The 13,960-nt window shown below is 42.2% G+C and overlaps 1 protein-coding gene across 6 annotated transcripts in view; it reads left to right on the forward strand.

The window, feature by feature from the left end:
- LOC116828374 (chemokine-like protein TAFA-5) overlaps positions 1-13,960 on the forward strand; it is a 659,974-nt gene that overhangs the window by 549,269 nt on the left and 96,745 nt on the right. For all 6 annotated transcript variants that reach the window (XR_012655736.1, XR_012655730.1, XR_012655738.1 and 3 more), the window contains exon 3: positions 13,501-13,628. Coding sequence is in view for 1 of the 6 variants with exons in the window: in XM_075065014.1 (XP_074921115.1) it covers positions 13,501-13,628 (128 nt within the window). In the remaining 5 variants the exon portion in view is untranslated. The remainder of the gene's footprint in view (positions 1-13,500; positions 13,629-13,960) is intronic.

Genomic DNA, 13,960 nt, shown 5'->3' on the forward strand with positions numbered 1-13,960 from the left:
CCCATTTTTTCTTACCCAGAGGAGGTTAGCTTTTGAAATTTTCAAGTGAAATAGCTTCATCCATTTGATGGAGTGATGAGTCTTTTTTTTTCTGACGTGTGAGAAGGTAAACAACTTTTTTTTCCTTCTCACTGGAAAAAAAAATTGCTACTACCTTCCTTCTCTCTCTTCACCTGCCCTCCTCTCTGACTCACTGAGGAATGTCCTTACCTCCTTTTCTGTTGTTTCCCCCTCTATCGCTGCCCCCATCTTCCACTTCCTTACTTACCTGCTTCCTATGAATTCAGGGTTCTCTTTGCTGCTCAGCTGCAACAGCTGGCACTCGTCTTCAGGGATAGAACATGGTTCAGGCCCTTTTGTGCAGCTCCCAGGTGTCCCTTTAAAGCTCTGCTGTGGCTTTCTTTTGCTTCTCACGGAAGGTGAAAACATGCCTGCAGCTTTGGCGGCTAAGCAGAGAAGAGAGAACATGAACATTATTACTTCCCTGTGGATGCCAGTAAACATTCACCTTTGAGGTTCAGTAGTAGTACAAATCCTCCCTGCCACTTGTTGTGTACCTTGAAATGCTCTGCCAGCCAGCAGGCAGGACATTGGAAGTGTGTTATGTGTGTCCCAGCTTTACAGGTAGGCTATATTTGCTGTAGTTTATAGCCACAGCTGAGTATATGAAGCCAGGTCTACACACATGGTTGTACCAGTTTAACCAATGGTGTGACTTTATACGAATTGAGTTAAACGGGTGCAACTTTGCACATGGATTCTTTCTCTGTTTAAGCTTGGCTTATGTGAGTTTAGCTTGCACCCATAAATGTACTGACACAAGCTAAACTGATTTAAGCCAGTTTTAAACTGATAGTCCACATGCAAATTGGTTTTGTTATACAAGTGCAACTTTAAGTTAAACTAGTGTTATTTCTGTGTGTAGACAAGCCCTTATTGACCGGTGATTGACCATTTTCACATGAGGTAATATACAAGCTGACATACAAGACTTTAAATAGGAGGAAATATTTTTATGATTGGCTCAGAAGAATTGTTCAAGCTAACTTTATTTTGCTGTGTAAAGTTTCAATACAATGTGCATACATAGAAATTTCAGCATTATTGCAAAGAGAAATAGAGTACTAGCACTTTTAGGCTTCATCTGCACAAGGGCCACTTCCAGTCTGTGAGCTCAATCCTTAGTCAAGTAGCAGTCCCACTGAAGTCACTGGAAATTTTATCCAAGTCAGCACAGCAAGCTTGAGTACTGTCTGCTTTGCTGGACAAAATAAATCCTTAGTGATGCTTCCACTGTGCTTATGTGAAGCAGGAGTTTGAATGAATTCACACTACTGTGGCTCTTTTGTTGGCTAATTTGGCTCCTGAACCACTCAGGTCTCTGAGTATCACTGGGCTAGACGAAAAGCCACAGAGCTGTGTGTGCTCCCTTGAAAATGTACAAGGTGTGCATAAGCTAAGACTTCCAGATGTAGCTTTAAAGAGTTAAAGGATGTCTGGGCTCCGTACATCAGGTGCTCAAAGCCCCAGGTTCCAATGGATGTGGTGTTGTCATGTCAAGCCCTTTTTGCTGGCAAGTATATGCATTCTTCTCTTCACATACCTAATGAGCACATGCAGGATGTGGGCATGTACACTGTAGGACTGGTATCTCAGTGAGGATCCTGCCTTTCCCCTTAGTTTCAGTATGTGTTTTGCTCTCCCAAGTACACTGAATCATTGCAGGGATTCAGCAATAATCTGTGACATTAGAGTTCTTCTGGATGGAATGGTGAAACCTCTAGGAAGCTCCTCCCATGCAGATCCCTTTGTATCCATATCATGAAACACAGACTGTATCTGGGCTCTTGCTATGGAAGGGTGATTATACAAAAAGGGAGGTACATAGGAAGGCACATTTTGACTGGTATGGGGAGCTCAATAAAATGTAACCCATCCACCCCCAACTTTTCACCATATCCCTGAGGATGGTGCATTTTGATGGGCTCCTCCCCACCCATCATATGTTACATTGCAAAAGTTAATATGGAAGACAGGTTCGTTTTGATGCATATTTCAACATGACACAGTGCTTTGTTGCATTGATAATTCTTACGCTTTTCCCCTTATCCAAAAATATCTCCTGTCTTCCTTCCCCGACTTTTCCCTATGGCACTGATCATGCCATATGTGCTGACTTTTATTTTTCACTGGGGGTGCTCCACCCGCACTCTGCCCATTCCCCCAAGGTCCCACCCCCACTCTGCCCCTTCCCCCAAGGTCCCATCCTCACTCTGCCTCTTCCCACCGCCACTCCTCCCCTGAGGCCCTGCCCTCACTCTGCCCCCTCCCTTAAGGCCCTATCCTCACACCAACTCTTCCTGCCCCCTCCCCTGAGGGCCCCACTATTGCTCCACCACATCCCCCAATGTCCCACTCTCACTCTGCCTTTTCCCACCCTTGCTCCACCCCCTTCCTGAGGCCCTCGTCTGCCCACCGCTCGCTGCTCTCTGCCCTCCCCTAACCTGTTCCCTGAGACGCCAAATAGCTGTGGCTTGTGGGTGCTGAACACCCACTATTTTTTTCCCTGGGTGCTCCAGCCCCGGAGCACCCATGGACTCAACACCTATGAATCAGGTCCTAGAATAGTAACTAAAGTTACAGGGATTGCCTTCTTCAACCATATGGTTTGCTACCTTTGCAATGGTTAGCTCAATACAAGTATGTATACATTATGGGAATGATGGGCCTGGTTGTTGGCCTTCCCCCAGATTTGCCTGAACACTAGTCTACTGGCATACTTTCCAAGAGGGATTGGCATGAGTATCTGTACCTCCCCTTCCCTGCACATTTTAACTAAGCTAGGTATTCCATTCACATCAGGAGTAGAAGTAGTGGGGAATTTTTCGACAAACTTTTTTATGGGGAAAATGCTCATTTGTTGAAACAGAAACATACCGGTTTTGACAAAACTTTCAGAAAGGTTGGGGAGAGGCCAGAGATCCCAGAATAGCCAATAATTGTAGCCTGGTTGTCTCCAGCTTCTCCTTCCAACAGACCCACAATTAACAACCCCACTTGATCCCTCCTCAGTCGTTTGTTCTCAGGCTAGTCACACTTGAATGGCTTCCTGCAGAGAGGCGGGCTGTCTGTGGCCATTAGTTGCTAGGTACCTAATGTCCAGACAATTGGAATGGACCTTGTCTTCTCAGGCTCTCCAGGGGCATGGGCCCTCTAGACTCCCGGCAGCTAGGCATCAGTCCATCAGTCATGCCTGTATCTCTGGGTCTCTGCAAAGAGTAAACAACCCTTTTCCCACCACCTAGTTAACCACACACCACAAAGGGGAAACTGAGGCACACACAGTCATCTGAAATATGGCAGGCCTTTTCTGGAGTTGTGTCCCATCCCCAAGGCTGTGCATAGGCAAGGAGCCCATCTCCCCTCTTGGGGTCAACTTGTTGCCCTCACCTCCAGGACTGAGTCCTCTCCCGGACCCCTTTCTGGAGGGCTCTTTAGTCTCTCATGGTTAAGAGAATCTATCATGCCATGGCCACCCTCTGACCAGGCGTCTCTGTTACCAGCAGCATTCTTCCAGCTGCTTTCCCTTCCCTGGGAACTCTTTAATCCCTGGACAAGGCAAACGTGTGGCAATCATTCTTCCCTGTCTGTTTCTTCCCTGTCTCAGCTACCACCATGCTTGGCTTTTCCTTTGCTTTCCCAGTGAAGGCAGACAGTGAGCTCCACAGCATTAGAGCCAGTGAGCATGACATCTCCTATGTGGAGATGTGCAGGGACCATCCCTCTGTCCCACTCCGATCCACAGGTCCAGTTACAGACTGGAAGGTATCATAAGCTTACCAGCTCTTCCTTTGTGCTACCAGCCCCTCCTCCTTCCAGGCTATTTGCATGTCCACTGACACCTGCATTCTCAGCCTTTTGACTCCCTGGATTCAAGTTCTTTGCTGTTACAGAAGCAGGGCCTGCATCCTGCCTTAAAGAAAGAAGCATTTCCCAAAAGGATCTCAAAGCTGATACCTTGGAGAATCCCAACTACCAGCCCCCCCTCCCCCAATCCTTCCCGTGCCCTCCCCTGCCCTGGCCATGCCCCTAACTCTGGGTTTGCCTGAGTCCCAGTTCTGAGATGCCTCCATGGGTTCCTTTCCCCCAGACCTATGCCTAGGCCAATACCTTTAGGGTCTCTTTTCATACCTGGACCTACTGTCCACAAACACATTGGCCAACCTGCCTGAACTCCACAGGTCTTTAGGCTTCCTGTCCACTAACCACATTTTAAGGTCCTGAGGAGAGACCTTATACAGCTGCTCCAACCAAAGCAGGTTATATAAATCCTCCAGGGTAGTGACCTCTGCACCCTTCCCCCATTTGCGGAGATATTCTCCCATCAGGGTGGTCACACCCAAAGTCTTTTGTACACCCCAAAACCTTTTGCTATACGCTTTAGGGGTCAATTCAAATGTAAGCAGCAAAACTTTTGCAAACAGTTCATAGTCCCCAGTATCTATCCATCCATCTAGCTGTATCCCTCTACGGCACTGGGACCGAGTAAGCGGGTGAGACAGCTGAGCTAATCCACGGAGTCTTGCTGTGAGTAATTTTGGAACAGAGACTTGAGCTGGGTCTCCCAGATTCCAGGGGAGTGTCTCAACCTACTGGTTATTCTGGGGTGGGTCTCTCCTCTCTCTATTTGTGTTTTTTCATGACACATTTTGAAAGGTCTGTTTTCGTACATACTTGAATGAAAACAAATTCTAAAACCTCAGAGTTTTTTTCCACAAAATGAAAGTGGTGTTTTCCAGCTCGACATTACTCACTGGCGTTGTCCATTTGACTAAGGTGAACAAGTACTGCAGAACTGGATTCTATCTAATTACCTCAATCACTGTCCTATACTTATAGCCATGGCACTTGAGCAACTTTATTCCCTTCCTCTTTCCCTCCCACTCTTGTATTACTCTTCACTACTCTGTTTTCTTGTTATTTCCTTCTCACCCCACTCATCCCACGTTTCTGCATCTCTGCTCTCAGTATTGTCTTCACATCCCCTCTCCTCTGGTCTGGTGTTGCTCTCCATCTCCACTTAAATATGCTATGCTCAGCTTATTGGCAGCAAATTGAAATGTGCTCAAAACCTGATCTCTGAAGTGTTTTGTGCTGGCACATCAGAGATCAGGGTTTTTTAAAATAAATTTTACTTTGCCTCCAGCACACTAATTGAATACAGCAGAGCAGAAAGCAGCAGGGGACAGAAACAGAAGATAGTGAGTCCAGACAAAGACTTTCTGTAAGGGCAAGTGTTCAATTAACATCTCTTGTTAGACAGCGAAAAGTAACTATCCCCAGACAATAGGACTCTGGATCATTCACATTCTGAAAACTGTTAGATATCTAGGACTTTGGGCATTCAGTTTAGGGTCAAACTACTCTCCTGAATGAGCTATTGTGAGTTAGGTTGCTCATATTAAGCAATGATCTGTTTTGACATATAGATGAGAGCTACCAAATTGGAACAGACCAGTAGTGTATATGTATCAGCAGAAATCCCTAAAATGTATAGATTGTACCTGCGTAATCTAACCCAGATGTTACACTGCACTGATAGGTTACAATACTCCTGACCCTCTGAGAGCTGGTACTGATTTTTTTCTTTGTTTCTAACTACTTTATGGGATGCTGAAAATACATGACATATATTAGTAGTATTACTTCTACAGCTAAGCAAATGTAGTAGTTGCTGAAGGGAGCTTTCGGATTACAAATGAGAAGGCGACAGCACAATCTCAAATGGGAGTGATTTGAAATAGTCTGTGTCACAGTTCAGGGCAACTGCACCTGCATTCCCCCCCTGTGGTATAGCAAGGGCCCCCACTTTAGACTCCAGGCTCCTCAGCTGTCACTTCTTTTGGGTTGAGGTCTGTGATCCTCTCCCTCCTGACTGGGTTTTTCCCATGCTGCACAGCTCCTTGCCTACATCGTCAATTTCTCCGCAAGTCAGACTGCCTCAGCAGTTTGGTTTTTTCATGTGTGGGATGTAATGAAGAAGCTGTAATATAGTTTGGTGACAAAATGGAAAAGAAGAATAAAATAAAGTTAATAGATTTATAGATTCCGAGGCCAGAAGGAACCAATGTGATCATCTAGACTGAACATAGAGCAGGACATAGAAATTCCCAGAATTAATTCCTAGAGCATATCTTTTTAAAAACACATCCAGTTTTGAGTTAAAAAGTGCCAGTGATGGAGAATCCACCATGACCCTTGGTAAATTGTTCCAATGGTTAATTGCCCTCACTGTTAAAAATTTACTCCTTATTTCCAGTCTTCAGTTTGTCAAGCTTCAACTTCCAGCCTTTGGATCATGTTATACCTTTCTCTGCTAGATTGAAGAGTCCATTATGAAACATTTGTTTCCCATGTAGATACTTATAGACCAGGGATCAGCAACCTATGGCACGCTGCCCGCCAGGGTAAGCACGCTGGTGGGCCGGGCTGGTTTGTTTACGTGCCACGTCCACAGATTCAACCGATCGCTGTTCCCACTGGCCATGGTTCGCCTTACCAGGCCAATGGGAATGGCGGGAAGCAGCGGCCAGCACATCCCTCGGCCCACACCTCTTCCTGCCACCCCCATTGGCCTGGAGAGGCAAACCACGGCCAGTGGGACGCACGATCGGCCGAACCTGTGGATGCAGCAGGTAAACAAAGCAGACCAGCCCGCCAAGGTGCTTACCCTGGCAGGCTGCATTCCAAAGGTTGCTGATCACTGTTAGGGACTGTGATTAATCAAGTCACCTTTCAACCTTCTCTTTTTAAGATAAAAGGATTAAGTTCCTTGACTTCATTACTCTAAGGTATGTTGTCCATCTTTAATCTTTCTCATGATTCTTCTCTGAACCCTCTCCATTATCAACATCCTTTGTGAATTGTGAACACCATAACTGGACACACTATTCCTGCAGAAGTTGCACCAGAGCAAAACAGAGAGATAATAGAACCTTCCTACACTTGCCAGATACTCCCCTGCTTATGCATCCAAAGATTGCATTAACTATTTTGGCCACATTGTCGCACTGGGAGCTCATGTTCAGCTGATTATGGACCATGACTTCCAAATCTTTTTTTAGTGTCAATGCTTCCAAGGATTGAGTCCCCCATTCTGTAAGTATGGCCCGTGTTCATAGACGTACCCAATTACATTTAGTCATATTAAAACACATATTGTTTGTTTGCACCTAGCTTACCAAGTGATCTAAATTGTTCCTTATCAGTGACCCTTCCTCTTCTTTCTTCTTGATTGCCCCAATTTTTGTGTCATCTGTAAACTTTATAGAGTTTAAGGCCTGAAAGAACTACCAGATCATCTAGTGTGTATCCACCAACGCCACCCTGTACCTGCACGCTAAAGCCAACAGCCAAAATTAGACCAAAGTATTACAGCCCAGAGCAGACTGGACTATTCACAAACAAAGAATAGAAGGAACTGAGATGCACTAGTGATGATTTTGTTTTCTTTCAGGGCATTGATAAAAATAAGAAATAGTGTAGGACCAAGGTCTGATCCCTATGGCTCACCAGTAAAAACACACCTGCTAGATGATCCTTCTCCAACGAGAATTACATTTTAAGACCTGTCAGCCAGTTTTTAATCAATTTAATGTGTGCCATGGTCATTTTATATCTTCCTAGTTTTTCTTTTTTTAATCAGAATGTCATATGGTTCCAAATCCCATATCAGCTGCTCCGTTATCTTTCCTAGGATCAGTGTCAAACTGATAGGCCTATAATTATCCAAACATTTCAATTTACCCTTTTTAAATATTGGTAGAAAATTAGCTTTCTTCCCATCTTCTCGAAATTCTCTAGTGTTCCAAGACTTATTTAAAATCAACATTAATGGTCCAGAAAGCTCTTCAGCCAGCTCTTTTAAAACTCTTGGGTGCAAGATATCTGGACCTGCTCATTTATAAATGTCTAACTTTAGTAGCTGCTGCTTAGCATCATTGCTAGTTCTACTAGAGTGTAAGGTATTTCATTGTCATCATTATCATCATCTTATGCTATCACTATATCTGTTTTTTCCCTAAATACAGAACAAAAATATTTATTGGACTCTCCTGCCTTTTCTACATCAATATTAATAATTCTGCTATTTCTAGTAATGCAATACCATTGTGATTATTTTTGTTCCTATTATACTTTAAAAACTCTGTATTGTCCTTAAAAATATATTTCTGATCATAGATTTCTCCTTGTGTGTTCTTGTTTCCCTTATGCATTTTCCACAATTCCTAGCATCTGATTTATTTTCAATAATATCAAGTTCTCTTTTCTTTCTTTTGTTATTTTATGTATCTGCCTTCATTTACTCTCTAAACTAGGCCATTTTTTTCCAACCAGTAAGGCCTTCTTCCTCGTGGGATTGTGGCTTTTGGGGTGTCTAAGAAAGCATTCTTAAATAATTACCAATTATCATTTATATTTTTCTGACTAAATCCTTCCTCTCAGCTGCTTTAGCTCATGATTGGTTTCAGCTTTGTGAAATTGACTCTAATTTTAAAACACCAAGTATATATACTACTGGTTTTGACTTTATTCTGTTTGCATGGTATAAATGCTTCTCCGAGCTTCAACAGAAGATTTCTGGACTACATGTTATCAGAAACTTTCTGGAAGGGTTTTGAAAGTTTTCATCACCCCAGCCTGCTCCGTAACTCTTCATCAAAGCCTGAGTTCCAGTCATGCTGCTATTTCAGTTAGTCTGGCTTTCACTTGAATATTATTTTTCCTTGATTTTCTGTTGCTAAGTTTTTCTGTATTATTATCATCTGTCATTGTGGTTTGCAGGGTGTCTCTGGTTTCACGCCTTTCTAAACTGTCAGTACATCTTTATTTAAAGAGCTCTATAAAGATGGATGTAAAGTTAAGTATGTGCTTATGGATTTTGCTGAACAGGGTCCCATATCCATAGGGATGACCCTGCAAACACTGAAGTATGTGAGTTGACTTCTAAGGAACTACTTATGAATCAAGTTTCTCACATGCTCAAATGTTTGCAAGAGCAAGTCTTTAGCTGCTAAGAGGTAAATCCTATCCATTCCTTTGTGGCTGAGGAGATACCCCTGGCATGAGGACTGGTATGGTTCTGCTATCTGGATGGGGAGGATAGGGTTTGGATTCCCACACAAGGTGTACATGTGTGGAGGGGACAGAGAAGGGAGAGTTGGATTAAGGGCCGTGCCTCTGCATAGATTATACAGTCCTCCACCCTGCATCAGGGCTGCCCAAGGAGCATTTCAGCCAATATGCAGCCACTCCAAATCTGCTGGAGAGGATTCCTTCCCCCAACTCTTCTATGTGTCTGCCCACCTCAGCTCCAGGATCAGGCCCTACCTTGTGACGACAACAAGAGCAAAATGCTAAAACGGGGGTGCTAGACATTGCTATAGTAAATATAGCAATGTTCTTCTGATTAATTTAAATAGTCTCTGGCTAACTCTTCATGAATTAGCCATTTCTAATTTTCTGCCTGGAACAGAATGACCATCTGTTGGAAAGGTAGCCAGGGCTTCTGCTATTTCCTTGTTTCATAGTAAAGTGGATTAATGCTTGAGGTTCATGAGCTAGCGCAACCAAATTACTACTCTGAAGACACTCATGACTGCAGCAACTTATTAAACTACTGTGATCCATTTTGTGTTCTTTTATCTGCCTCTTTACTGCCACTTCAGTTTAACCAATAGAATATATATTTTAAAAGTCTATTACTTTGCATAAATATTTTTGTTTAAACTCTCATTTTTTTAGAAGCACAGTAGGAGCTTATTTTGTATATACCATATTTCCATAAGGGAAAAGGAGATATCTTATGGGGAAGGTACAAGACTGGGAATCAGGCGTCCTGGAGGTTTTATTGCCAGCTATGCTACAAACTTCCTGTGTGACCTTGGGGCATGTCAATTAACCTCTATACAAAATGGGGACAATAAAAGTTACCTACCACTCATGGGTGTTGTAAAGCTAGCTATATGCTTTGAAGTTTGCAGAGTGTTTTGAGATTCTTGGTAAGCAGACATTATACAAATGCAAAGTGGTCTGGGTGTCGTGCCAGTGACTTGTAACCTTTTTGTTCGTTCCAAAAGTTTACAATTTTTTTGTATTTTTTTTATTTATACTATAAAAAATTGGTTATTTATATTATCCAAAAGGATTGAGGAGGAATTGGTGGGAACAGATTGTGAAAATAAAAAGAAGGGAGTGTGTAAAAGGAGAATGAAATGGAAGGGGATAGAAGAAGTAAGAGAAAAGAAGTGAGACAAACACAAAGGATGAGGAGGGAGAGACTGGTAAGAGGGAGTGAGAAGATGATGGAACTAACAGCCATTAGGAATTTATTAAGTCACAAAATTTATCAAGCATGTCTGATGAGCTGAGCTGGTCTCTCTAGAACCAACAGGGAAGACAGAGTCCTCAGAGGCACTAATGTAACCCTCCTCCTTGCACTTTTAGCTACTTTGAGAAAGGAAACACTAGGATAGCCTTAGCGTGCCCTTTGCAAACTCTTTGTGGCTGTTGGTCCTGCTTCTGCCATGTGCGTAGATGGAGGGGAAGAATCCTAGACTCAATAAAAGTTGCAGATGCTTAGCAATACTTGGCCCATGATTGTTAATAATTATTTATCACTCTTATTATTAACCTAGTTACACTTTTTCCAAAGGTCAAGGACAATGACACTGAGAAGCAGCAATTGGAAAACTGATCAAAGGAAATACTTTTTACACAATTTATAATTAACCTATGGAACTAATTGCCACAAATTATCATTGAAACCATGAGGAGCAGATGTGTATGGGGATAATGGCAACATCTACAGTAACTTTACATTGGATAAGAAGTATGAGTGATATAAACACTAATACTTCAGGGCATAAGCCAACCACTAACTACTTGGCATTATCAAGAAGCTTTTCCTGTGGGTGGGTTTTTCCAATATTGTCCATTGCAGGGATTTTTGCACTCTTCTCTAAAGCACATAGTATTGGTGACTCTGAGAGAGGATACTGGACAGCCTTATCTTCTACTTACTATGTTGGGTTCTAACACTATGCCTCTCATTGTGGTGTCTGAACACCCATTACATATACCACTTACTTCTTGTCTAGGGCCACTGCTGTGATCTGGAATGGCAATCTCTATATCCCAATGTTATTTTCATTATTCATTACTGATATTCTTATTTGAGGAAAAAGTAAAAATGTTTTTTTCCTCTCTTTATTTCTAAGTTCCTTCTTCAGACATTGTAAATAAAATTTCAGCAGAAGTATGTATTTCAATCCTACATCTTCTAAGATGGATATAACTTTTTGTATTTATTGCTGTTGGACAAGGTTTATCTCACTTTTTTTTGCTGTCACAAAAAGATGATGCTTTCTGTTTGGGAGGTTTACCAGAGATGCAGCAGTGGGAAACTGCGTGAATGAATAACGAACATATGTAAAAAGGAAATACAGAAAACAATGCTGCTGTTTTACGAGAAATATAGATATCCTGTTAAGCTAGTTTAGAAGGTTAATTTATGAGTAAAAAAAGTCACTAACTGCATTTTTATTCAAGCTATCTTATCCTAGAACAAGGATCGGCAACCTTTGGCACGCGGCTCGCCAGAGTAAGCACCCTGGCGGGCCGGGCCGGTTTGTTTACCTGCTGCATCTGCAGGTTCGGCTAATCGCGGCTCCCACTGGCCACAGTTCACTGCCCCACAGCCTCCATTAGCCTGGAGCAACAGACCACTGCCAGTAGGAGCCACGATCGGCTGAACCTGTGGATGCAGCAGGTAAACAAATCGGCCCAGCCTGCCAGGGTGCTTACCCTGGCGAGCCATGTGCCAAAGATTGCCGATCCCGGTCCTAGAATATACAGTTGAACAATATTAACCTTTCTCTTTAATAACTGGAAAACCCACTGAAAACTGCTGAATGCTGCAGATCAGTTAAGAATACTTTATTTTACTTGTAACCACTGCCTGAAACTGTTCTGAATTATCTTCTTGAAAGCTGTTGGTTGAACACTCATGTTCTCTAACTGAAATGATCACTATCTAAAAACACAATTCTACTAGGTGCTATGTGTGCACAATCCCCATTGACTTCAATGCAGCTGAAGAGGCTCAGCACTTGTTAAAAGGTGCAAAGCAGCTCACAGGATTAGGCCCTTAGGATGAAATTCACCCCTTTGCAGAGAGCTATCCGAAGGTCTATGCATCATATAAGTGTCATTTAAGTCCTCAAAACTGGGCCTGAGTGGTATTTAAGAAAGTCGTAAGCTTTCTGCTGACTCTCTGCATGGGGATGAATTTCACCCTCAGCGAATAAACACAATAAAATGCAAAGATATTGCATCAGGAAATACACTTTATTTGTTCTGACAACAGTAATTCAATTTTAATTATTGATAGTAGTTGGTATTATGCATGTAAACATACTGTGAAAATAGTGAAGTCTTAGTAATATGAGACCTCCCTGCAGCACTCTGCTGTAACAGGGAATGGCAAAGTAAAAGGGGAAACTAAGTTCATACCATAGATATATGCTAAGGCCCTGATCCTGCAAACTCTAATACATGTTCCATGGGACTATTTGAATGCCTAAAGTTAAGTAGGTTTGTAATCATTTTCAGTATCAGGGCCTAAATGATCCTGCTAACCATGTGTGTTTAGCACAATAATCTGTTTTAACAAACTTTTTGGTTTTCTTTCCATTTTGTGAAATATTTTTGGTATGTTCCAGTTTGCTGCCGCTGTCATAGAATATGACATCACTAATACCTAGGCTGCCAGTCCACAGTACTTGTAATGTCACAGATCGATGCATTCTGAGATCCCACCAAAGAACACAAAGAGAAATTAGCAGATGGGCTAATCAATTAAAATAAAACAAAATAAAAACTTATTTGTTTCCTGGCACCCCTCGACAGCCCCATGAATGGAGACAGTTTAGCATATATTTCTGGGTGTAACTCAGTGTTACACAGAACTCTTCTTCAGAGACTGGCATAAGTTGAAAAGCTTGCCTCTTTCACCAATGGAAGCTGGGCCAATAAAAGATATTACCTGACCCAGAGTGACTCTCTAATATCCTGGTACTGACACAATTACAACACTGCAAACATTATTATTAATTTTAACCATTGGTCCTCCCATTATATTTCATATACACCAGAAATTCATGCCATTGAAAACTTACTTCTGCCTATTCTTTTATCTCCTTTTGTTAAACCAGTACTATGTTTTGTTTTATTGTTATTTAAATTTAGTTTTTATTATATAATTGGTTGGCACAGCAGGCCATGTAAATAAGTTTGTAAATTACTTGGGGCTATCTAGGGCATAGCCTATGATTGCATTATCTGATTATGAAAATTGGCACCTCTGATGAGTCAGAGTTCAGAGGGAAGTGAAACTAAAACCCACCTGCCAACTGTTTTTGTTTTTTTCCTCTTCCACAGCACGAATTATCAAAACAAAACAGTGGTGTGAAATGCTTCCATGTTTAGAAGGAGAAGGCTGTGATTTGCTAATAAATAAATCAGGCTGGACCTGTACACAACCGGGTGGGCGAATAAAGACAACCACGGTAAGCTATTTCCCTTTTGTTCCTCCTCATCTGTAACGTCCAGAGAGCAAAGGCTGAGACTTCAAATTTAGATGCAGCATAGGGCTTTAAAGTTAGACACCAGTTAGTAGCCCATCCTCACAAAGACCCATACTGAGGCACACACATGTACTTTTATACCTGTGATCGCAGACAGGGAAAGTGTAGCAGATTACTAAAAGGATGTAAAATGCCAGACTTCGACTTAAAAGGGTCCATAAATTCAGCCAGTAAAAATTGCGTCTTCATCTTTATTTCACCCTAGTGTGTATTCTGAACTGTGGGTAGAGCAAGGATATAAAACTTCATACTAC

The sequence above is a fragment of the Chelonoidis abingdonii genome, chromosome 1 (assembly GCF_003597395.2).
Source record: "Chelonoidis abingdonii isolate Lonesome George chromosome 1, CheloAbing_2.0, whole genome shotgun sequence".
NCBI classification, from domain to species: domain Eukaryota; kingdom Metazoa; phylum Chordata; order Testudines; family Testudinidae; genus Chelonoidis; species Chelonoidis abingdonii.